The following is a 22,762-nucleotide window of genomic DNA, read 5'->3' as shown; positions in this document are numbered from 1 at the left end:
AATAAATGAATACACAACGCAATATAAGGAAGTGAAATGTAAAGCAAAAACATTTAATTAACATTAATTTAACATGTTAACAAACATAAAAAGCAGATTTTTGGTTTACTTATACAAAAAAAGCAAAATACAAATAAAAGCAAATTGTAATGAGCAGTTAGATTGAGCAAATACATGGGAAATAGGGTTTAATGTTGACAAATGAAAAAAGTATGCTTTTGGGGGCTAAAAACTTGCATGGTATATACATCCTAGGGTGAATACGACTGCAATGTCAATTACATTATGAAGACACTCCTTGGATCTGTTGTGGGTAGTGACAAGGAGGTGAAAAAAACTTGAATAGTATATTTAGGAATTTTGTAGATGTACGCCCAAATCTAACCAGGCTGGTCAAAATTGTTGAGGTTCCTCTTCTTATTATGCTTGGTTTCTTTCAGAGATTGCAAAAATAATTTGTAAAATTTCTTGATGATCAGCCAGATAAAGATAAAGATAAAGTCTTTATTTTACATATTTCTTTTACATTGTCATAACCTAGTATTACACACGTGGAATGGCACAAATTTCATGACTCACTGGACAGCGCGTGAACCCAACTGCTGCTTTAAGGTCCAGCTTAATCCCAGGAGGAGCCTGGAAGTTGAAGTTCTGCAGAAGCACCACAAAGAACAAGAACAATTCCATTTTGGCCAATGTTTCCCCGGCACAGGTTCTTTTACCTAAAAAATATAAGAGATCATAATCAGGTGATAAGATTTTACATTCATAACTATAAATTGTCGGTATATTAGGTTTAGTGGCCAAATAAATGTCATCCAGGTGACACTGCTATAAAATAAATCCTGATATCCTAATAGGCGACATTTATTACATTATTCCCTTTATGTTCCTCTTATGAGTGGGGTTTGTTAAGCCAGATTAGCTTGAGGCTATGTTTATAGTAAATGAGGTTGCAGTACAGGTAAGATATCCTCACACTAATAAACCGTTTCCTTGGCTAAGATGCTACATGTGGCGTCTCACCTATGGTGCACACACAGGTGGGTTGAGGGTGGCTGGCAAGGTGTCAGCCACCAGGAGCTTGTAAGCACTTGTTCTCACCACGGGTCTTAAAGTAGCCTAAATTATGCAAATTTACCACCAGAAGTTACTTTGTTAAGACTACAAGAATCAAACTTTCTAACTTCAAAATCAGATTGCAACTACCTGGCAACTACCTGCAAATATTTGCCAACATATAGGGTTTATTGGTGCTAGCTAAGGTATATAAATATATATAGCTTCTGTATGAGATTGTGCTACCAGGAAAGGGAGGGAGTAGGTGTGTCCTATAGAGCTGTCAATCAGCTGTGACTGTTCCCCGCCCACCTTGTACTGTGAGAAAATACCAGCAGCATGAGAGCCGTGTCTGTGTGCATGCTGCTGTCAATATCCCCATGTATAAACCTTCATATTATCAAGGAGCCCTCCTTGAGAAATTGAGATTAGGATATTTCAAGACCAGGGTCCTCAAACTGAGTTTACATGTTAGGAAAAATAAGCATAAGGGTACGCCCTCTGTGCTGTGGTGCACCAAACATTTACTTGGTAGCTCATAAAACTGAATGCCTTTCGCGAGAATGAGAAAGTTTCCTCGATGTTCCGAAATTCCATCGGAAATCCAGGAAATCACTATAGGAGGATTACCGCAGCTGCATTCATAAATACAACCGTGGGAATCCTCCTGTCAGTGAAAGATTCCTGGCAAGCCCTCATTCTGACCTGTAGTGCCCGGGGATTTTTCTGTGCTCCATTCATAATTGCTCCTCCAGAAGGATTCTCATGGCTCCCTTCATAAATGCAGCCGCGGTACTCCTCCTCTCGGAGTGAGTCATGCGGCTTGCGTTTATGAAGAAATGCGACCATGGGAAAAATCGGAAGATTTTTCCCACGCTGCATTCATTCATGAGCAGCAAGCAAGACTCACATTGTGTTCCTGGATAGCTCAGCTCCACTCCCCTGATTGCTGTTGCCGCCCTGTAGTATGTGTTCGTGGATAGACTTTCTCTATCCACGAACACAGGACTCCTGTGTTCTTGGATAGAGAAAGTCTATCCAATAACACATACAACTAGTAATGGGCTGCGTTAGCTCCACTCCCCTAATTGGTCTTGCAGGTCCCAAAAATTCAATCTCGCCAGCCGAATTTACAAAGGTGGCTCTCACCTATATGTTTGGTTAATGAGAGCAGCCCAATTTGCCACGAGGCCGAATTTAATAAATTCGCTCACTCATCCCTACTCAGTACCACTCACTGCCAACCTGGAATAAAATCTGCAGACGCTGCAGTGTGATGGACTGAGCAGCTGGTAGGGTGCCTGTTATACAAAGCTGGCCACTAACCATCAGTGACCCTCAACTTCTCTGGAACAGGGCAACTGGAAATGTGGGAGCGAAAAGGAAATGTCTTTTGTCCACCCCCCCCCCCAATAAAATGTTATACCCATCATATCATGCTACCTTGTCAGAAATAGCTATCACCTTACTCTCTATGAACCCTCTGAATTTCTCTGTAAGAAAAATGGAAATGTAACTGTAAATGGGGGACTCTTGTTGCTAAGGCCCCCTAAAATTTTATTACTATGGTGCTTTCACATGATATGAAAAACTATACCTGTCATACCGTTCTACCGTTACACATAGCTGTGTAAGTATTAAGAGCATGTACCCCTTGGCTATCTGTCACATTAATTCTATTTCTCTGGAAGTATCCATTGCAGAGATTTTGGGGTACAAAGAAGGTTAGCGGCCCCCTATAACTGACAGGACACACTGTATGGTAAAGTTTCTGCTATTTGGTGCAGGAATGGTGAGCAGGGATCAATATATCATCAGCCGGCACTGTATGATAGATTTAGTTTTGTATCTTTCATTAATAATATGTCACATTAATAAAATGATTATCACATGATGAGTGCAAAGATTTTTAATTTGGTATTTTATTTATTTTATTTTATTCTTTTATTTCGTGCATGTACGTAACAGTATCGAGAAACAGTTCTCAGATTTTAGTTCAAGTATGGAAGCTTAACATTTGATATTGGTGTTACCGAGGGTGCTCCATGCGCAAATGCAATCTGCCTAGAAGCTCCTCCAAACTGACATCCAGCCATTAGAGTATTTTAATATTTGTATTATATTTGTATGAGCTCTTTTTAAGGGCTAACCCACTTATTACCATTGAGAAAGCTGTAATGATTTGGGGGAGTTACTTATAGCATTTTGCTGCCCCTTCAAAAAGACACAATTTGTTTGTGTTGCATAAAGAAGGCAATCAGTAATGATGTCAATTGGTCTAAAAGAAGTATGAAAGGTAACAATTTTATTCAACAATCTAGTTGGAATGTGGATGGGGATAAGAATAGAAGAAATATAAACAAATTAAACTTCAGCTTTAACTCACCAGCTGAAAATGGCATGAAGGCTTCATTTTTCAAAAAATGTCCACTAGCATCCAGAAAATGTTCAGGATAAAATTTATTTGGTTTTCCAAAGTGGGCCTCATCGAGCAGCACAGATGTCAGCAATGGAATTACATGCGTTCCCTCAAAAATATCAACATGTTATTAGTCATAATGCTTTAAAAAGAAATTCAATAACATAAATTAGTCTGTTGATGATCAAGAGTCTAACCTATTGTAAACATAAATGTAAAACTAATTGCACACTGATATTTTTCAAAGCCCATATAATTGTTTTTTTTACTTCAATTCAAATGCATAAAAATTAAATCAAATATAATCAAATTAAAAAGATGGAAATGTGATTTATACCATATGATCCAAAAATTGTGGGCACGTTAACCCTACCTCTGTATAAGGTTGCCTCAAGTAGCATTCATTGCCAGTCTAAACAATGAGCATTAATATAGAGTCACCTTCCCTCACCTTTGTTTCTGTACCAACCTCTATCTTTCTGTCTGGAGTTTGTCTGTAGGAATTTCCATCCATTCAGTAAAATTAACACTGGTAATGCCAGGTTTTAAAAATTTTTAGGTTTTCAATAAAAATCTAGTTGCATACTAATAAATCCCTAATGTGTTTATTATTATTAGGGTCAGGGCTCTGTGTCGGCTCCACATGTCTTTTTTGATTTGGCCTTGTACACAGAGACATGGCCATGATAGAGCTGAGAAATATGCATTTAATTTTGCAAATGATACAATTTAGCAGGCATAGTTTAAAGCAGCGGTTGCCAAGGAAGATTTTGGTGGTCCGCGGCTCTGGTCGGTGCACCCCCTGGTCAAGACACACAACCTGCCCACTCTCCCATCGCAGGCTCAGATCTGTGATGGCAGAGTTGGGTGAGGTTACGGTGCTATGACATCCATATGGGGGAGGTTCCTCTCCTTTAATTGACAATCGGCTTCCCACGCATGCGCGGTCAAGAGCTGGTAATTTAAGTGGTCCGCGGGACCAAAAAGGTTGGCGATAGCTGGTTTAAACCATAAGTATTAGTAGTCCCAAAGCAGAAGTTCATTTTCCTATATCTATTTTACCACATGGGCAAATTCTGGGTTACCAGCCACAAATCTTGCCCCCATTCCTAAGCTCCTCTGTCAAAGGTAACAAATACAATGTTGTAATTTCCTGTAAAATATAAAATACCAAGGCACAACTGCAACTTGCAGCTTACTTTTGGAAGAAAGTAACCTCTGAAGTTGACGTCTTGAGTGGTGGCATGTGGGAGGTTGTTTGGAACAATATTTCCAAATCTTTGAATTTCATGAATAACGGCATCTGTGTATGGCATGTCCTTACGGTGGCTTGCCCGTGGTGGAGATGATCCAATCACTTTTTCAATTTCATTTTGAACTTTCTCTAACAAAATAAAGCAAAACAATAAAAAGCAAATTTTATATCTCAAGAAATTTTAAAGCAATTCTAACAATTCAAAGGAAAACAATTTAAAGGCAGGTTCACATGTGCCGATTGATTGATATTGTGTGGCTCCCCGCATCTGTTGGCAGCAGTGAGTGGTACTAGTACCACTTACTACAGCCCATAGTCATTCACTATGTTGGCTGCTGTATGGACTTATGATGTGCCCCCATGTAGCAGAGCTTCCTGGCATGAGGATGTGGTTAATGCACCGCCACCTCACTACTTACTACTTTTTTGAGTGAAATACAGTTATATTGTTGCAGAGTTTCTACAGACTATGATATATTTTAGTTAAAGGGAAACTGTTTTTGTGCATGATTGGATGGTCCACAAAACTGCATCTCATTTACTAAGCTAAATGAAATTTCTTTTGCAAGGGGAAAATTCACATTTCTATATGAACAGCCTGCTTTCCTTTACTGAATCAATACTAGTGATTCCTCCTCTTGTTACTGTTAGTCTACATAAAACTATGCTGCTCAAAATGAATATTAGGGATAGTAGGAACAAATGAGCACTGAACAAAAATCATTGTTTATATGGAGCGGGACAAACAAATGCAAGGCACCTCCGTTGCTCCTCCAAGGGTAACAGTGGCAGTCATTAGCTGTTGGTAATTTAGTGATCCGTTGGTATGGATTATGTAAGTTGGTTAGATTTCTAGATGAGTAGATTAAAGTATCTGTACTTAATTTGAATCTAAAATTTTGCTAAGACTCTAACCCGACTCAGATCAAATTGAAACCCAATGATCCCTCACATCCAATTGAAAATCACCTGTATGTATAAAAATCTGCATCTCCAAGTTAAAAACACGCTGCTAGGTCATTGAAATACTTTATTTACCCAAAACCTTCCCTAAACCATACAGTCTCCTGTTGGTTATGCTGTAATACATAGTTACATTGTTACATAGTAGGTTAGGTTAGGTCAGAAAATCATCCAGCTTTTTCCTAAAGCAATCTATAGTAGCTGAAACTACTTCCTGAGGGAGCCGATTCCACATTTTCACAGACTTTACAGTGAAGAGTCCCTTTCCTTACCCGGAGCTTAAACTTCTTTTCCTCACCCAGAGTACCCTCTTATTCTTTGTAATGATTAGTGTTGAGTGAACCCAAACTGTAATGTTCGGGTCCGTACCGAACTTTACGATTTTGGGTACCCTGACTCGAACCCAAACTTTGCCAGAAAAGTTTGAGTTCGGGCATTTAAAAAATTCTGTGAGTGACCTATAGCGATTTTATTGTGGGTGCAATCCATTATCTTTGCACCCCAGACACAAAAATATAATAGGTAATCTCTCTGTTATTTCAGTGGGTGACATATTCCCCTTTTTTGTGTGAGGTACACCTACATTGCATACTTGACAGGGAAATTAATATAGTTATTCTGTCTGTTAGTTCAGTGGGTGACATATCCCGAATTTTTGTATGAGGTACACATGCAATGCATACGTGACAGGGAAATTTTTATAGTTAATCTGTCTGTTAGTTCGGTGGGTGACCTCAAAGAATGAGGAGAACATCAAATAAGGGACATGGCCCTGGTCGTAGTTCTGCTGGTGTTGATGGAGCTCCTGTTGCAGGGAGAGGATGTGGTCGATCTGTGCCAGCTACACGCCCAAATGAAACACCTTCCTCAGGAGCATGTAGGCGACAGAACATTCAGTGTTATTTTGCAGGCCCGAATACCTGTGTACAAATGGTGAGGCCAGAACAAGTAGAGGCAGTATTAGAATGGGAGGCTGACAGTACCTCCAGTTCCCTCACATTTTCTCCCACCTGATTCCCTGCTGAAAGCGCAGAGTTGGCACCTGCAGCCCATGGGCATCTGTCTTTCACCTGACCCCCTTGCAAATCAGCAAAGCAGTCTGAGCCAAGTCATGCAGCAGTCTCTTATGCTTTGAAGTGGAAGAGATTGAGTGCACCGATGGCCAACCACTTATGTTTAAGGATGCGGACATGGGTGGACCACCGCAGCAAGTCTCTGATGATGACGAAACACAAGTGCCAACTGCTGTGCCTCTCTGCAGTGTGCAGACCGAGAAGGCGGGCAGGGTTGAAGACCCCAAATGGAATCATAGTCATGCGAGTGACGTGTGCAGTTCCGAGGAAGGGGTGGAGGTCGCACAGCGCCTGCCGCGCAGCAAAAGAGGGAGCAGGGTGCAAAAACAGAGTGGCCATCCCCTAGCCAGGACACCTGCTACTGCCCACCGCACCCAGGGACTGAGCACAGCAAAGCCAGCTCCAAGGAGTTCCCTGGCATAGCAGTTCTTCAGACAATGTGCGCACGACAAGACGAGAGTGGTTTGCATGCTGTTTGCACGCAAACCTGAGCACCACATGCATGACTAGGCATCTAAATGCAAAGCACTAGCTGCAGTGGAATAAACACCTCAAAAACTACGAAAGATGTCAGGCTCCTCCTGCTCCCTCTTCTGCTGCAGTCTCGGCCTCTACCTCCCCCTCTGGAGTGACAGTGGCACCTGCCAGCTCGCAAACAGAGGATGTGGCAGCAACACCACCACCTTCGTCACCGTCATGAAGCATCTCCACACTGTCCCATGGAAGCGTTCAGCTGTCCATCTCCCAAACACTGGAGAGAAAGAGGAAGTACCCCCTACCCACCCGGGATCCCTGGCCCTAAATGCCAGCATTTCTAAATTCCTGGCCTTTGAAATGCTGTCATTCTGTCTGGTGGAGACAGAGACTTTTAAATACCTTATGGCGGTGGCTGTCCCACAGTACGTGGTTCCAAGCCGCCACTACTTTTCCAGGGGAGCCATCCCTGCCCTGCACAACCAAGTGGCAGACAAAATTAGGTGTGCACTGCTCAACCCCATCTGTGGCAAGGTCCACATAACTTCTGATATGTGGACCAGTATCCAACGGCAGGGACGTTATATATCCCTAACTGCACACTGGGTAAATGCAGTGACAGCTGGGCCTGAGGCGGATAGCAGTTTTGCGCATGTCCTTCCAGCACTGAGGATTGCAGGACATTTATCTTTGCCTCCTGTTGCCTCCTGCTCCGCTTCCTGATCTACCACCTCCTCATCTGGTCAGCGCAACACCTTCATCACCAACTTCAGCACAGCCTGGGGGAAAAGACAGCACGCTGTTTTGAATCACATCTGTTTGGGACTAAAAACCCCACATTGCGCAGGAGCTGTGGACCGGCATGGAACAACAGACCGATGAGTGCTTGGTGCCACTGAGCCTCAAGCCCAGCCTGGTGGTGTGCGATAGCGGGCGAAATCTTGCAGCAGCTCTGGCCCTAGCCAGTTTGATGCAGGTCCCTTGCCTGGCTCATGTGCTGAATTTGGTGGTTCAGAGGTTCCTGAAAAATTACCCTGATATGTCAGAGCTGCTGCAGAAAGTGTGGGCCATCTGTGCACGCTTTCGGCGTTCTCACCCTGCTGCTGCTCGCTTGTCTGCGTAACTTTGGCCTTCCCACACACCACCTCATATGCGATGTACCCACAAGGTGGAACTCTACCTTGCACATGCTGGAGAGACTGTACGAGCAGCAGCAGGCGATAGTGGAATTTCAGCTGCCGCACGCACGGATGAGTCGCTCTGTAGACCAGCACCACTTCACAACCAAAGAGTGGGCCTCAATGCCGGATGTGTGTGCTCTGTTGCACTGTTTCGAGAACTCTACCAACATGGCCAGTGCTGAAGATGCTGTCCTCACCGTTACTATCCCATACTAGGTCTGCTTGCAAAAACACTTCAGGTTATGATGGAAGAGGATGCGGCACAGGAGGAAGCGGGATCATTTCCACAGTTATCAGGCCAGTCATTCACTCAAGTGGCTCAGAGGATGGGTGCACCAACAGAGGCCAGGTACACACTTGTCCAGCCAGGGCACAGTTCTGGAGGAGGATGATGAGGAGGAGGAACCGTGAACACGGTTCACGGTGGCACCCAAAGCAGCTTATGGACATCACTGGAGCATGGCTGGGGGGATACAGAGGACACAGACGATACACCTTCCACAGATGACAGCTTGTTGTTGGGTGGGCACCCTGCTGGATCCCCACTACAAGGACAATGTTCCATCCTTAATTCCGCCACTGGAGCGTGATTGGGAGATCTGCGAGGAAAAGTGCACGAGAAAAAGCTCACGCTGATGGCATTCCCATCTGACAGCGGGGGCTCAGTGGAAGCACAAGGCAAAGACAGAGGAGGAGGAAGAAGTCGCCAACCCAGCTGGGGCACCGCCATCACCTCAGAAGGGAGGGTTAGCATGGCCGAAATGTGGAAAAGCTTTGTCAGCATGCCACAACAACCAGCACCACCAGCTGATATGGTATGTTTATTAGGAGGCAGCACTGAAGCAACATGGTGCAACAGTACATGTGCATACACCTACACGTACTTGCTGATGGGCGTGCCACATTCAACTTCTGGGTCCCTAAAATGGTTACATGGCCTGAGCTTGCCCTTTACGCCTTGGAGGTGTTGGCCCCTGCCCTGTGGCCAGTGTATTGTCTGAACGTGTGTTTAGCACGGCGGGGGGGGGGGGGGGGTAATCACAGACAAGTGCAGCCGCCTGGCTACAGCCAATGTAAACAAGCTCACGTTCATCAAAATGAACCAGGCATGGATCGCACAGGACTTGTCCATACCTATTGCTGAATAGACAAGTATACCGGCTGCACCCAGCAATTGTTATACTTCAGCCCACTTTCTCTTTGCATTCTCTTTTCTATTTCCCAATGTTTTGGGGTCTTCCCAAATTTATAAAAAAAAAAAAGAAAAAAAAATAAAAATAAAAAAACAAAAACAGTGTTAGCTACCTCCTCCTCCACCACCACCGCTTCTACCTACACTGCTATATCCACCGCCTCTTCAACCTCCTACTTCACTTTGACCTCTGCCTCCTAGTTAAGGATTATTATTTTTTAATTTTTTTCTATTCTATGTTATTTTATGTCATTTCCCTATCCATGTTTGTTTCCATGGCAATTGTCCTGCTCTTACCCTCTTTTTGCTTCGTTTTGCAAGGACCCTCTAGCCATTACTATGACTATTTTAGAGGCATTTTAGTGCCCCAAAGTTCGGGTCTCTATAGACTTCAATGGGGTTCGGGGTCAAGTTTGGGTCCCGAACCCGAACTTTGAGCCAAAGTTCAGCCGAACCCGGCGAACCCGAACTTCTAGGTGTTTGCTCATTCCTAGTAATGATCTCAAAGTGAATAGTTGGGAAGAGAGTTCTCTATATGGACCATTTATATATTAATACAGGGTGATCATATCCCCCCTTAAAAGTCTCTTCTCAAAGGGAGAATAGATTCAGTTCAGCTATTATTCTCCAGCAGAAATTCCTCTATGTGGTTCTTTATGAAACTCTCTAGGACCTATCCAACTATTATTGGCCTTAGGCCAATCCATCGGTACCATGCCAGCGACTAAAGAGTCTCTAAAAAATTAGAAATAATGGCTTTTAATTAACCAAGCTCAGCTCTTTGAGGCCACGTGGAAATCCATCAGGTCTGGGTGCCTTGGAAACCTTAATTTTTCTCAGCTGTTTCTTAATCATATCAATTCTGAGCCATTGTGACTTATTTAGGGCAGTGACATTGTTATTATGAATTTGGACTTGAGCTCTTCTATTTTCCTTGAAATGCCTTTCATTTTGAAGTTTTGCACATTTTATCTCCTTTTGTTATATTCTTTATAGTTTTCAAATAATAAAGTTGATCCTTCATTTTTGTGATTCTGGAATGCCATTTTTTTGTTCCTTATGGCTTTTTTTTAACATCAGCTTTGAGACACATAGGTTTTAATTTTACCCTCTGTTTCCATAAGGAAGTCAACTCCATTGTCCTTTATACAGAGCTGGACTCTCTAGTGGTTATAAACTACTTTATGAAATATGACCGTCAAAATATGGCCCAAGTGTGGAAACTATACACAGCAAGTTAAAATAATTTCTTGCTTTTACATCAACATCACAGTTGTACATACAAACATAAGTCATTGCAGCCACAAGATTACTAGTATTTCATACATTAAATCCAGGAAAATTGGCACAGGAAATCCCATACTTTGCCTACACACAACATAAATAAATAGTGTGTACAATGATGCATGATTCATTTGCACACCAAAGGCTTACTGTAAAAAATGTAAAAAAAAGGAAATTTTACATCAACACTAGGAGCCGTGACACATTCTCACAAAGGTGCATTTTTATAAGGATGCCCGAAATGCACAATTGCCCTGATTTATTAAAGCTCTCCAAGGCTGGAGAAAATATACTTTACCCAGTGAAGCTTGGTTATCCGGCAAACCTGGAAAGGATTTCTTCAATGCCATTTCCTATTTGCTAGCAAATGCTTTGAATCCTGGACCAGATCCATCCCAGGTTTGTTGGATCACTCAGCTTCACTGGTGAAAGTGTATTCTCTCCAGCCTTGGAAAGCTTTAATAAATCAGGGCTAGTGAATCAAGGCTCCTATTTTTAATGTTTGTTTCCATGTGCATACCTTTTATACAATAAACTTATAGTGAGCAGAACTACAGCATTTCATCATTGTGGAAACTGGTTATCTATTCAACACATATGTATGCTGGATCATGGAGAGTGTAGAAAAGCTCTGCTTTATTCTTACTTTGAATATCTGGGTTATTTATCATCAGTAGAATTCCCCAGCGAAGGGTGGTTGAGGTGGTCTCCATTCCAGCAGAAAAAAGGTCAGTTACAAGCATTGTCAGGTTTTCATTGGTAAAAAATGACTCACCATTTGGTTTATTCTGAAAAAAACGAAGTTTGTTAAATCATTTTAATCCAAGTAAAATTTAGCTATAGTGACACTAATTTCAAAGTAGCTTGTGTAGCCTACACTGGTAGTCCCTGGGTTACATATGAGCTAGAGATTGTAGGTTTGTTCTTAAGTTGAATCTTTATGTAAGTCGGAACAGGTACAATATTTTATTAAATTTATTTAGGACAGATGTTTGTCTCAACATTATTTTGGGCAGTGAGGTGTCAGTTACTGTATAAATCCTTACTGTCAGTTAATCACAAAGCAAACAAATAAGAATACTTCATGGAGCCTAGACATTCATTAACTTCTAGAGCAAGCTGTTCTTTGATATGCAAAAAGAAAAAAATGCAGAGTTTGTCTTGTAAATTCAAGAGTTACAAGAGGCTGCAGAAAGAGCTCAGTCTTAAGGATCACCCACAACCAAAAAAAGCAAAATTTTTGCCCTGAAAATGCTATCAGGAAAAACTGGTTTATACTCAGGTGACACCTAATGGCATGTCCTGGAAATACATTTGTCTCTGGTTTAAAAAATGAGAGCTGTCAAGGACTAGTTTTTTCTTATACATCAAAAGAAAACACATTGTTATCTTTTAGTGGGCATCAATAATGAACAAAAGATTGTTAAAGAGCATCTGACCCATCATAATCAGTACAGTACATACAATAGACAGTACATACAATTATAGGCTAAACCCATGTGATTTTAGTTTGTGACCCTTGAAATAGTTTTGTTTAAATAACACACCATATATGTATTTATTCACAATAATTTTACTAAACTTTCTGCTGATTACTATTCTGAATGTTAGCAGTGATAGCTGTATTGTGTGCCCTAGGTTTATACTTGATCCACCTCGTTTTTTTTTTCAGACCAGTTTATATTCAAGTATGTATGATAATCTTTTGTTTTATTGGCTTCATCTGTTTTCTAGCCTGAATTTGGAAATGTTGCCTCACCTTTGTATTATTGGCTTCATCTGTTTACAGTCCAGAGTCTGGAAACGTTTCCTTACCTCTTGTTGTTTTACCAGAAATGCATCAATAAGATTCCTCTGGTCATTGGCATCTAGTGATTTTTTTTGGGTGGTAAAAGTCTCCCTAATAAATACATGCATTTCATCCAAATTTTTCTTTACTGTTTTGTGTTTTCCAGGCAACCGACGGATCAGGGATGGAAATGCATTATACAACTGCAAAAAAAAAAAATACTTATAAGCTTATAAACAACACCATACTATAAACATTTCAAACTTGGCTTCTGAATATAATACAAATTATTTTGTGACTCCTAACTTTATAATTTATTTTTTTAAAGGATTTCGTTGCTACTTTTTGTAAATGTGAATTAAAAATTGTGCAGGAAGGAGTGAAAAAAATGGTTGAAAGCTAAATTGCAATCCTTAATCTTCCCAGTGGACAGAAACACATCTCTAAGGCTGCATACAAACGTGCAATAATTATCGTGGGAAACAAACGACTAACGACCGTTTGTCCCATAATCGTTAACAAAATAAGTGCACAACGACGCTGATGAATGAGGATTGTTGCTGGAAATGAACATCCGCCCCAGTGGATCTGATTGGGGGGCCAATTGTTCACAATCTATTATATGTACGGTCGTTCAGTGATCATAGATGGTTGTGCAGTACACTTTCTCCATTACATGTCACTTCCTGCATCGTTCAAACTATTGTATCTAGCGTGTGTACATTATTGGTGGAATTTATTTGAAGGAATGTATTGTTACAGCATGTACATAACTATGCACAATACGATCGTTCAAAATATTTGTGCATAATCGTTGATCTTTCGTTAGTCGCTCGTTTTATAACGATAAGTATTGCACATGTGTACCTAGCCTAAGAATGAAGGAACTGAAGCCTATCATAGGTGCAAACAAGAGTGGTCTGATAAGATTGTCTGCCTATAATGGTCTGCATCAATTGTTTGTTGAATTTAATTGCTTACCAATACTGTTGGGCTGCCAATGATGTGGATATTCTCATTAACTATTTTCAAAAGCCTTAAAAGTGTTGGATCTTCATAATCAAATCGATGGCTCAACAATATGGAAACTATTACATTGGCTACTGCAGCATTTATGATCATTCTGTTCTCAAATGGTTCTCCTACAATACAGAAAGAATAAAAAAATTATTTTATGGCTGTGCTGTCAGCTCAAATCCCATACCAAGTGCTTATGATGCCCCAAAAATTGACAATTTCTAGGGGGGAGTTAATTAACCTAACCCTTTTTTACAAGTATGTGGGAAGTAAAGACAACAGACACTGTCGATCCATGGAACATCCGGGTTTAGGAACAAATTTTTTTCCCCTGTTGACGCAAATTGAACCAGGCTTTATAAGAGTTTTGTTTGCTTTCCTCTGGATTAACTATGTCTATAGAGCTTTATCTGGGAAATGTTTATTTCCCTAGTTGTTGAACTTGATGGACTTTTTTCCACCTAACTTTGAAACCAAAATCATAGAGCTTAGAAGAAACCAACACAAACACTCTATTCAAGAACAAATACAGTAAAGGGCTGCAAAAGCAATCAGGGGAGCGGAGCTGCCCTTATTGGTCTTGCAGGTCCCAAAAATTTGGTCTTGCCAGCCGAATTTACAAAGGCTACATGTTTGGTAAGAACATGCAATTTCCTTGCAGATATTGTCCTGGCCATAAATCAACCATTTGTGTTGACCCTGATACTAGGGATGAGCGAGCAATTTTTTAAAAAATTTAGTCTTGCTGCGAATTGGGCAGTTCTCGCTTAGCACACATATAGACGAGGACGGTCCGTGTAAATTAGGCCAGCCAGACCAAATGTTTGGGACCTGCAAGACCAATCAGGGGAGTGCGGAGCTGTCAGCTCCGCTTGCCTGATTTCTCTTGCAGCTCTTTACTAGTTGTATTTGTTCTTGGATAGAGTTTCTCTATCCAGGAACACAGTGTGAGTTTTGCTGTCTGCTCATGAATGAATGCAGTGTAGGAAAAATCATCTGATTTTACGCACAGTCCCGTTCATTCATAAACGCAAGCCACATGACTCGGGACTCCTAAATGAGGAGTATCGCCGCTGCATTTATGAATGGAGCTGTAAGATTCCTCCTCTCAGTGAGAGATCCTGGAGACTACAGGTTAGAATACGGGCTTTCCCCTTATTCTGACCTGTAGAGCCTAGGGATCGCTCATTGACAGGAGGATTCCAACTTCTGTATTTATGAATGCAGCTGTGATAATCCTCCTATAGGGATTTCCAATAGTATTCCAATTCCTATAGTGATTTCCAATATTTCAAGGAAATTCCTACCTGATACATACTGCATGTAAATTTCATCTTATCATTATGAAAGATGACATGTCTATATATCTATTAATTTAGATAATAATAAAATGTTCTTTATAGGAATAATATTCATTTATTTATCCATGAGAATGACCTTTAAATGATTTGATCTTTTTCACTAAACAGTCGCATTCTTCTAGAATTCTGTCTTCAATCGTCTTTTTCCCCATTCCAAAATCTCGTAACGTTGAAAGGGTAAATCTTCTCATTACTTTCCAGTTTTCATTGTGGGCAAAAATTACTCCTGAGTGAGAGAAAGATAAAAATAGTCACCCACACATGATAAACAAGTGGCCCCAGCTAATATTCTAAAACACCAGCTATTTTCCTGGAAGTCCCATGAAACCAAGAATAAATGGTATCATCAAGATCCTAAACTGTGTCCTCCGCAAAATAGCAAAGCTGTGTAGGCAGATACAAAGCCTTCTTAGTATTTCACCACTTTTTTTCCCATCTTTAAGGTGAAGGACCAGCGGTGCCCAGATTACAAAGGTGGTTGAACCAAATTAGTCCTGCAGTTCCCATATATTTATTCTATGCCTCTATTTAGCTGTTTAGATGGTGGTCTGTGTTATTGAAGGAAACCTTTACCAAAATAAATATGGGGCTGCAATTTCTGACCTCCTGTGGTCCTGGATGTCTCTGAGCTTGTGAGAGTGCAAACCAAACTTCTGATCTGTGCATTTGATAAAAGTAAATGGCTTGAGGTATAATTTTTGTTAATATTTGACAAAGCTAGTAGTGTGTGTTAAGAATGTCCTAAATTCAATTTAATGGTGAAAATGCCTTGGTTACATTTGGTCTCAGGAATGGTTCTTCTCCAATGACTGGTAAAACAAACATTTCCAGTTTATTTTATAAAGTATAGCAAAAATAAAATAAATAAAAGATAAATAAAAAATAGGGAAGAATGCAGGGCATAAATCAGTATACTAAAAAAGGAGTTGGTGCAAATCACCGCAATAGAATTTAATTTTTAATTTTAAAAATAACACATGTTTCACATTGGTTTCAATTACAAAATGTGTGATCAACTTTCACCCATGATTTGTAATTTTAGAATCCACTTTGAAAAATTTAGCGTATTCCAAAATCCTTCTAGTTAAGTCTCTATTCTCAAATCCTGGTCTGCTCAACATAACACCTTTTTATCTGCAATATTTTACATTTAAAAAATATAGAGTGGAATAAGGAATAGAAAAATGTGAAAAAAAAAACATGAAAATGTCAAAATGTGAAACATTTATGTTACCATATCCTTTCGTGGTTTCATGGAAGATTGGCACAATCGGTCTTCCGGAAAATGCATCCGCGTGATTTACCAGAGCATCCTTTACTGTCTCATAGCCACAAAGGATCACCATTTTTCTGCCCCCTATCTGGATACTGTACACCGGCCCATACTTTTTAGAGAGCTGTAATTGGATCACAAATCAGGGGTATTAATAAATTAAAATTTAAATGAAAAGCATTTTTAAAAAAATCCAGATTTCTATATGGGTGATCTGCTTAGGTTTCATTAAAAGAGATCTCTTTTAAGACCTCCCACTCTCTATCATGACCTCTGTTTTCAACACGTTGAGAGCAGTGAATAACACACAAGCACCTCAAGCATGTAGTTATATCACTTCTTCTTAAATCTTTATTATAACATTGCAGTTTATATAGTCACAACAATGTGAAGGACACTTAGTAGTTAGTCAATAACAAGAAACTTAATTAACAACTTCGCTGAGCAAGATGTTTCAAGGTAAGAATCTTCAAAGTAAGGATGGAGCAAATATTGACCTCCTGATAAGGAGGTTATAACTAGTTTCGACACAAATCAATTATCTGCAAAATATCTGCAAAAAAATACAAAAACAACTTAACTTCCAAACTCAGCAAAATATATTCCTTTCATCCATTGAACTAAGAAAAGGGAGTTTTTATTACCTGATTTGGACTTTTTATAGGAAGCTGTGCGCTGCCAATGGGACATGTACAAAAAATGTAGAAATAAAACCTAAGCTCAAAACCAGTGTTTCGCAACCAGACTCCCTCAGATCCCTAGGGTTCCTTAAGCAATGAGCAATTTGTGCCCCTCAGGTCAGCTGTACCAGTTGTACCAATTATGTTTTGGCCATCTATAAGGATAACATTCTTTCCAATAGCCTGCAATGCAAGAGACATTATTTATGAATAATCTTAGATAGAAAAAAAAACATGAAAATGTCAAAATGTGAAACATTTATGTTACCATATCCTTTCGTGGTTTCATGGAAGATTGGCACAATCGGTCTTCCGGAAAATGCATCCGCGTGATTTACCAGAGCATCCTTTACTGTCTCATAGCCACAAAGGATCACCATTTTTCTGCCCCCTATCTGGATACTGTACACCGGCCCATACTTTTTAGAGAGCTGTAATTGGATCACAAATCAGGGGTATTAATAAATTAAAATTTAAATGAAAAGCATTTTTAAAAAAATCCAGATTTCTATATGGGTGATCTGCTTAGGTTTCATTAAAAGAGATCTCTTTTAAGACCTCCCACTCTCTATCATGACCTCTGTTTTCAACACGTTGAGAGCAGTGAATAACACACAAGCACCTCAAGCATGTAGTTATATCACTTCTTCTTAAATCTTTATTATAACATTGCAGTTTATATAGTCACAACAATGTGAAGGACACTTAGTAGTTAGTCAATAACAAGAAACTTAATTAACAACTTCGCTGAGCAAGATGTTTCAAGGTAAGAATCTTCAAAGTAAGGATGGAGCAAATATTGACCTCCTGATAAGGAGGTTATAACTAGTTTCGACACAAATCAATTATCTGCAAAATATCTGCAAAAAAATACAAAAACAACTTAACTTCCAAACTCAGCAAAATATATTCCTTTCATCCATTGAACTAAGAAAAGGGAGTTTTTATTACCTGATTTGGACTTTTTATAGGAAGCTGTGCGCTGCCAATGGGACATGTACAAAAAATGTAGAAATAAAACCTAAGCTCAAAACCAGTGTTTCGCAACCAGACTCCCTCAGATCCCTAGGGTTCCTTAAGCAATGAGCAATTTGTGCCCCTCAGGTCAGCTGTACCAGTTGTACCAATTATGTTTTGGCCATCTATAAGGATAACATTCTTTCCAATAGCCTGCAATGCAAGAGACATTATTTATGAATAATCTTAGATAGAGTAATTATAGAAGAGGTTCCATGAAAACCGGAAAATTACTTCTAGGGTTCCCCTATGTTAAAAAATCACTGAACTAAAGACTACAAAACTTCAGTTTATTTAATTTTCTTTCTAATATACTATATTTTGTGGTTTAGGAACACCCTAATATTGTAAAATGCAGACAACTATCTTGGTGAAATACATATTACATAATATTTTAATACTGCAAATTAGGTAAAATCGTATACATAAGGTTCTAATGAAAAAGCAGAGAATCAGATATTTACCACACATCCTATGGTGGCTCGCTCCTGCAAGATTCTCTACCAAATAATGTTTTGTAAATGTCAGATTTAAAGCTTTTTTATTACAGCCCATAGAGTTAATCCATAAGATTCATGCAGTAAAAGCTTTAGTGAGTTGAAAATAAATGGGTCAATAATAACAATAGCGAATAACACAAGTTATTGATAACTCTGTATATGTTAGGCCACACACTTCAAATTTCTGTTGCTTGATTTTTTCGGATCAGTGTATATTGATATGTTTTATATTGCTTTAAAAATCTAAATGCTTGCATATACTTGTACACTGGACTGTATTTGTTTTTGTAGATGTCGGTATTACCTCATAAAACGATTTATAGGGCTTCCTCAGGTTCAGGATGTGCATGTTTCCAATGAGTGGTAGAGGTGTGGGTCCAGGAGGAAAGTTGGGGGGTCTTCTATTCCATCCATAAAAGATAATGGCCAGAAATACACAGATGATTATGGATAGAACCATTGTAATTGGATCAGAGACATACATTGTCTGGGGGAGACATAAAAATATCATGTTGATCAGGTCATAAAGCAACAATTTAAACTCTAAATGTATGAGAATTATTTTACCTGCCAATAATTCTATTCAGTTTTTTTGGGCACTGTTGTAGGTATGCAGCAGTCAAAATACCATATATACTTAATAATATACCAACAGTTAATTTTATTTATTTTTTTATTTTATTGATGAATCAGGGGCAGTGTGATAGTTGGATCAGTTTAAACCCAAATACATTAAGTAAACCTGTAATGAGCCCAAATAACATCCTGTCCAATAAACGTGCAATTAGCAAATTAGAAACAAATCCTAACACTTGTTTTTCTAGGAGCTGTTTGAATTCTTAATACCCAACTCTCAACTGAAGTTTGAGTACAGTGACATCAAGCACCCTGCTGCATGTATTCATTATAAACAATGGGACATTTTAAGATTTTTGGCATTGCACAGAATTTCCATTGGCTGGTTGTTGTCAGGAGGCAGTTGTCAGAGCCCTCCCTTACAACCCCTTTAGCCAATGAGAAAAAATCTGGTATACGTTGACAGTGTTTACAGAAGATATCAGTGGTGGGGAGCTTGTTGGTACTGTACAAGTGCAAGTACAAGTGGTCAGCTGCCACACCTTACTTTAACCTTGATTTACAGAATAACATATTTACAGATTACAAAATTACATGATTTTTACTAGGGTATGCTAAACATTAATTCTAAAGAATTAATGATTTTTTTTTTTCATTTTTCACATGTTCCAAAATGCTCCTTTGACAATTGCAATTGCAATTACAAAAATGTCAGTTTTTACTTTCCTTATCATTTACATTTAATAGCTGTAAACCAGCCATGATTGGCTATTCACAAGATATCATTAAGGACATGTTCAGACAACTGCATCCAGCAACTGGCATCTTGCCAGCCGCCCCAGCCTCTGCACTGGTTCCTAATGCTGATATATCAGTGTATTCTGCTTTTCTCTATCTCAGTGTGTACTTGAGATGTTTGGCTTATGGCAAATAGGTATATTTTTGTGTGAAACTTTAAGCAAGTAGGAATTTACATACGCATTGTATATATGAAAGATTGTTTCCCATTAAGCAATTATGGGAAGGCTGCTTCTTGTCTAAACATAGACACGCTGTCTGTCTCCTCTCTAACATCCGGACTAGATTTTCATTACCCTGGTTTTATATGCACATTTTGACCCTATTACCTCCTTGAACAAAATATACACTGTCTACAAACGTGACTGTATTCCAGAAGTCTTAATCTACATTTTTCTGCTACTTTCTCTAAACGCATTCTTCCCCCCTAAAAAAGTCTGTCACATACCCCTGAGGAAGCCTATGGGGTAAAACGCGTCAGGTAACAAGACATTTCTTTCTTGAATGTTTGCACTACAGAAAATACCTAGAATAAGTGCTCTATGTATAGCCCAGTAGCATCCTTCCCATATTTCATTGCCTAATGGGAAACAATTGTACATATATAAAGTGTCTATGTATATCCCAGTAGAATCCTTCCCATATTTGATTGCTTAATGGGCAACAGTTGTACAGTGTGTGTGTGTAAATTCCTACTTGCTTAAATTTTCACACAAAAATATACTTATTTACCCTAAGCCAAACAAACCCATCTCTTTTTCTTTCTTTCAAATTTGTCACACATTACTGGTTTTCTAATAAATCATTACTATTATTTGGGCTTAACAAAAAAAAAGCCCCCCAAAAAAGAAGGACCACCACCACCCCAACCACATACGTAAAGTTGCATATTATTATATTGCACATGAATACATAAATAACATCTGCTTAAAGTGGAACTAAAGTAAACTTTCCAAAAGAAAAACAAAAACAAAGGAAAGCCATTATTCCCCCTGTGCTCTTAATCCAGTTGGTCCAACAGCATCCTATTTTCCTCTTTCTTTCTGGCATCGGGCACCACCTTCTTTTTTCCTTCTTATGTCACCTGGTCATGTGCAAGATCAGGCAATGCACCTTCCCTAAAAAAAGTTCCAATATCACTGCACATGTGTAAGATCGGCACTTTTTATTACATTCCAGGAAAGCTTCTTCCTGTGCATGCTTGAGATCAGACATGCTCACAAGCAGCAGCTCAAAGCCTCCTGGGATACATGAAGTAAGCAAAGACGAAAAAGGGATAGGTCCTCTCTTTCAAATTAAAAAAAAAAAAGAAATTATATAATGTAAAAAAATTGGTGATATGTTTGCTTTTACACATTTGGTATCATCCTGCAGGCCTGGGTGAGAATATTCCTAGGACCTTTATGTAGTGTTAACTAATAAGCAATTTACAGCAATTTATCTTCACTTTACCATATCACACACAATTTACACAACACAGTTTGATCTAATTTTTGCATAGCAAATTATAATTTCATTGTTACTGCATGCACTAAAATAAATTCAGTGTCTTTTTTTACTAAAAACAATATTTTCCATATACATTTGCACAAATACTGTGCAGCATAAAAATTTGCAACTCAATGATTGAAACTGTCAATGATTTAAACTTTTATGCCTAAAACGCCTGTTTATATGTTGCATGTATGCTAAGAAGGTCCATGCATGCTTTCTGATAGAAAATCTAACACTATATAGAATATTAAAAAAAAACCTGAATTAAGTTTTTTATCTGTCTGTAATCAAATGGATTGATCATGCAAACCAAACTTAACTTTCACTGGATGGTATGAATTTTTTTTTTGTAACTATCAACATTTCCTATTATAATAAACTGTACATATATATTAAATATACACACACATATATAAAACTGTACAGTTTGTTTTAGCTTGTTACATACAGAAGGGTAATGCCTTTGTAGGAAATCTTGCACAAAGCAGTACAAAAATCTTCAAAGTAAAAGATATAAACTATGATGGTTGATATTCTAAAAAAAACAATTATAGAATGTTCTAATATAAACTTCTTCAAACTGGTCACTACATTTCTATCGGTTCACCAGACAATGGGGGACAACAACTTGTCAAACATTTGCATACATCTATTTTCAGGACATCTAAACCGTGCTAAAGCTTTGTACTCTTTGGCATAGGGCTGATGTTATGAGAGAGGTAATCCATACATCCATATCATCTATATTACACTGCTTCTTTATGCTAAAAGGCAATGGGGATCAGAATATTAATTAAAAAAGGAACCATATCAAGATTACCCCCCTTTCAATATAAATAGGATATCTGTCCACCAATGAACCAGAAGACATTGCCTACCTCATAGACAATTATTCTCTAGTTTCCACCCTCTATAATCCCAGTGGGATCTGCCTTGGTCTGCATAAATGGGTAATACTCTCTGGTAACAGCTGTCAAATCATAAATAATATATTGATAACCTACCTCCTAACTACCAGAGCGTTGTTAAAAATCTTACCCTTATGCTTACCCTTAGTCTCCAAGCTCTTCTAAATGTATAATCGCAGTGCACAATAACTCTGCTTCACAGTATGTGAAATTAAAAGGTAATATCAGGTTTTATTTAACCTGTAATAGAGCCAAGGTCATGTTGCATAATGACTTTTTTTATTGTTTTGATAAAATACCTTAAACTAGGTTGATCTTAAGCAGTTTTTCTCAACCAGTTTTAAATACTGTCATTTAGTTTACATGCCCTGTGCGGCATTGTGGCTCATAGGTTAGTGCTCTGGCCTTTGCAGTGCTAGGTTCAAATCTCAGCCAGGCCACTATCTGCT

At 39.0% G+C, this 22,762-nt stretch overlaps 1 protein-coding gene across 2 annotated transcripts; it reads right to left on the bottom strand.

Annotated features, from left to right (window-relative positions):
* Nucleotides 1-24: 24 nt before the first annotated feature.
* LOC140328072 (cytochrome P450 2C11-like) lies at nt 25-22,540 on the bottom strand. Of its 2 annotated transcripts, XM_072407398.1 has the most exons (10): nt 22,456-22,540; nt 18,842-19,024; nt 17,289-17,451; nt 15,144-15,293; nt 13,671-13,831; nt 12,716-12,892; nt 11,547-11,688; nt 4,678-4,862; nt 3,446-3,587; nt 25-722 (listed from the first exon to the last, which is right to left on the bottom strand). In XM_072407398.1, exons 2-10 carry the CDS (start codon nt 19,019-19,021, stop codon nt 544-546), a joined length of 1,479 nt encoding a protein of 492 aa, XP_072263499.1. In that variant the 5' UTR covers nt 19,022-19,024; nt 22,456-22,540; the 3' UTR covers nt 25-543. The 2 variants fall into 2 exon arrangements, with proteins under 2 accessions (XP_072263499.1, XP_072263498.1); XM_072407397.1 differs by lacking the exons at nt 17,289-17,451; nt 18,842-19,024; nt 22,456-22,540 and adding an exon at nt 16,302-16,460.
* Between the last annotated feature and the right edge of the window lie 222 nt (nt 22,541-22,762).

Source organism: Pyxicephalus adspersus, chromosome 4 (assembly GCF_032062135.1).
Source record: "Pyxicephalus adspersus chromosome 4, UCB_Pads_2.0, whole genome shotgun sequence".
Classification (NCBI taxonomy): Eukaryota; Metazoa; Chordata; class Amphibia; order Anura; family Pyxicephalidae; genus Pyxicephalus; species Pyxicephalus adspersus.
This window is presented reverse-complemented; position numbering and strand designations above follow the sequence as displayed.

Excerpts from the sequence above, each read along its gene's own strand:
- LOC140328072 (XM_072407398.1), bottom strand. The coding sequence starts at position 19,021 with ATGTATGTCTCTGATCCAATTACAATGGTTCTATCCATAATCATCTGT. Across the intron at positions 4,863-11,546 it reads AAATAACCCAGATATTCAAA|AGAAAGTTCAAAATGAAATT; the intron begins GTAAGAATAAAG and ends TTATTTTGTTAG. Across the intron at positions 3,588-4,677 it reads GAGGTTACTTTCTTCCAAAA|GGAACGCATGTAATTCCATT; the intron begins GTAAGCTGCAAG and ends GATATTTTTGAG.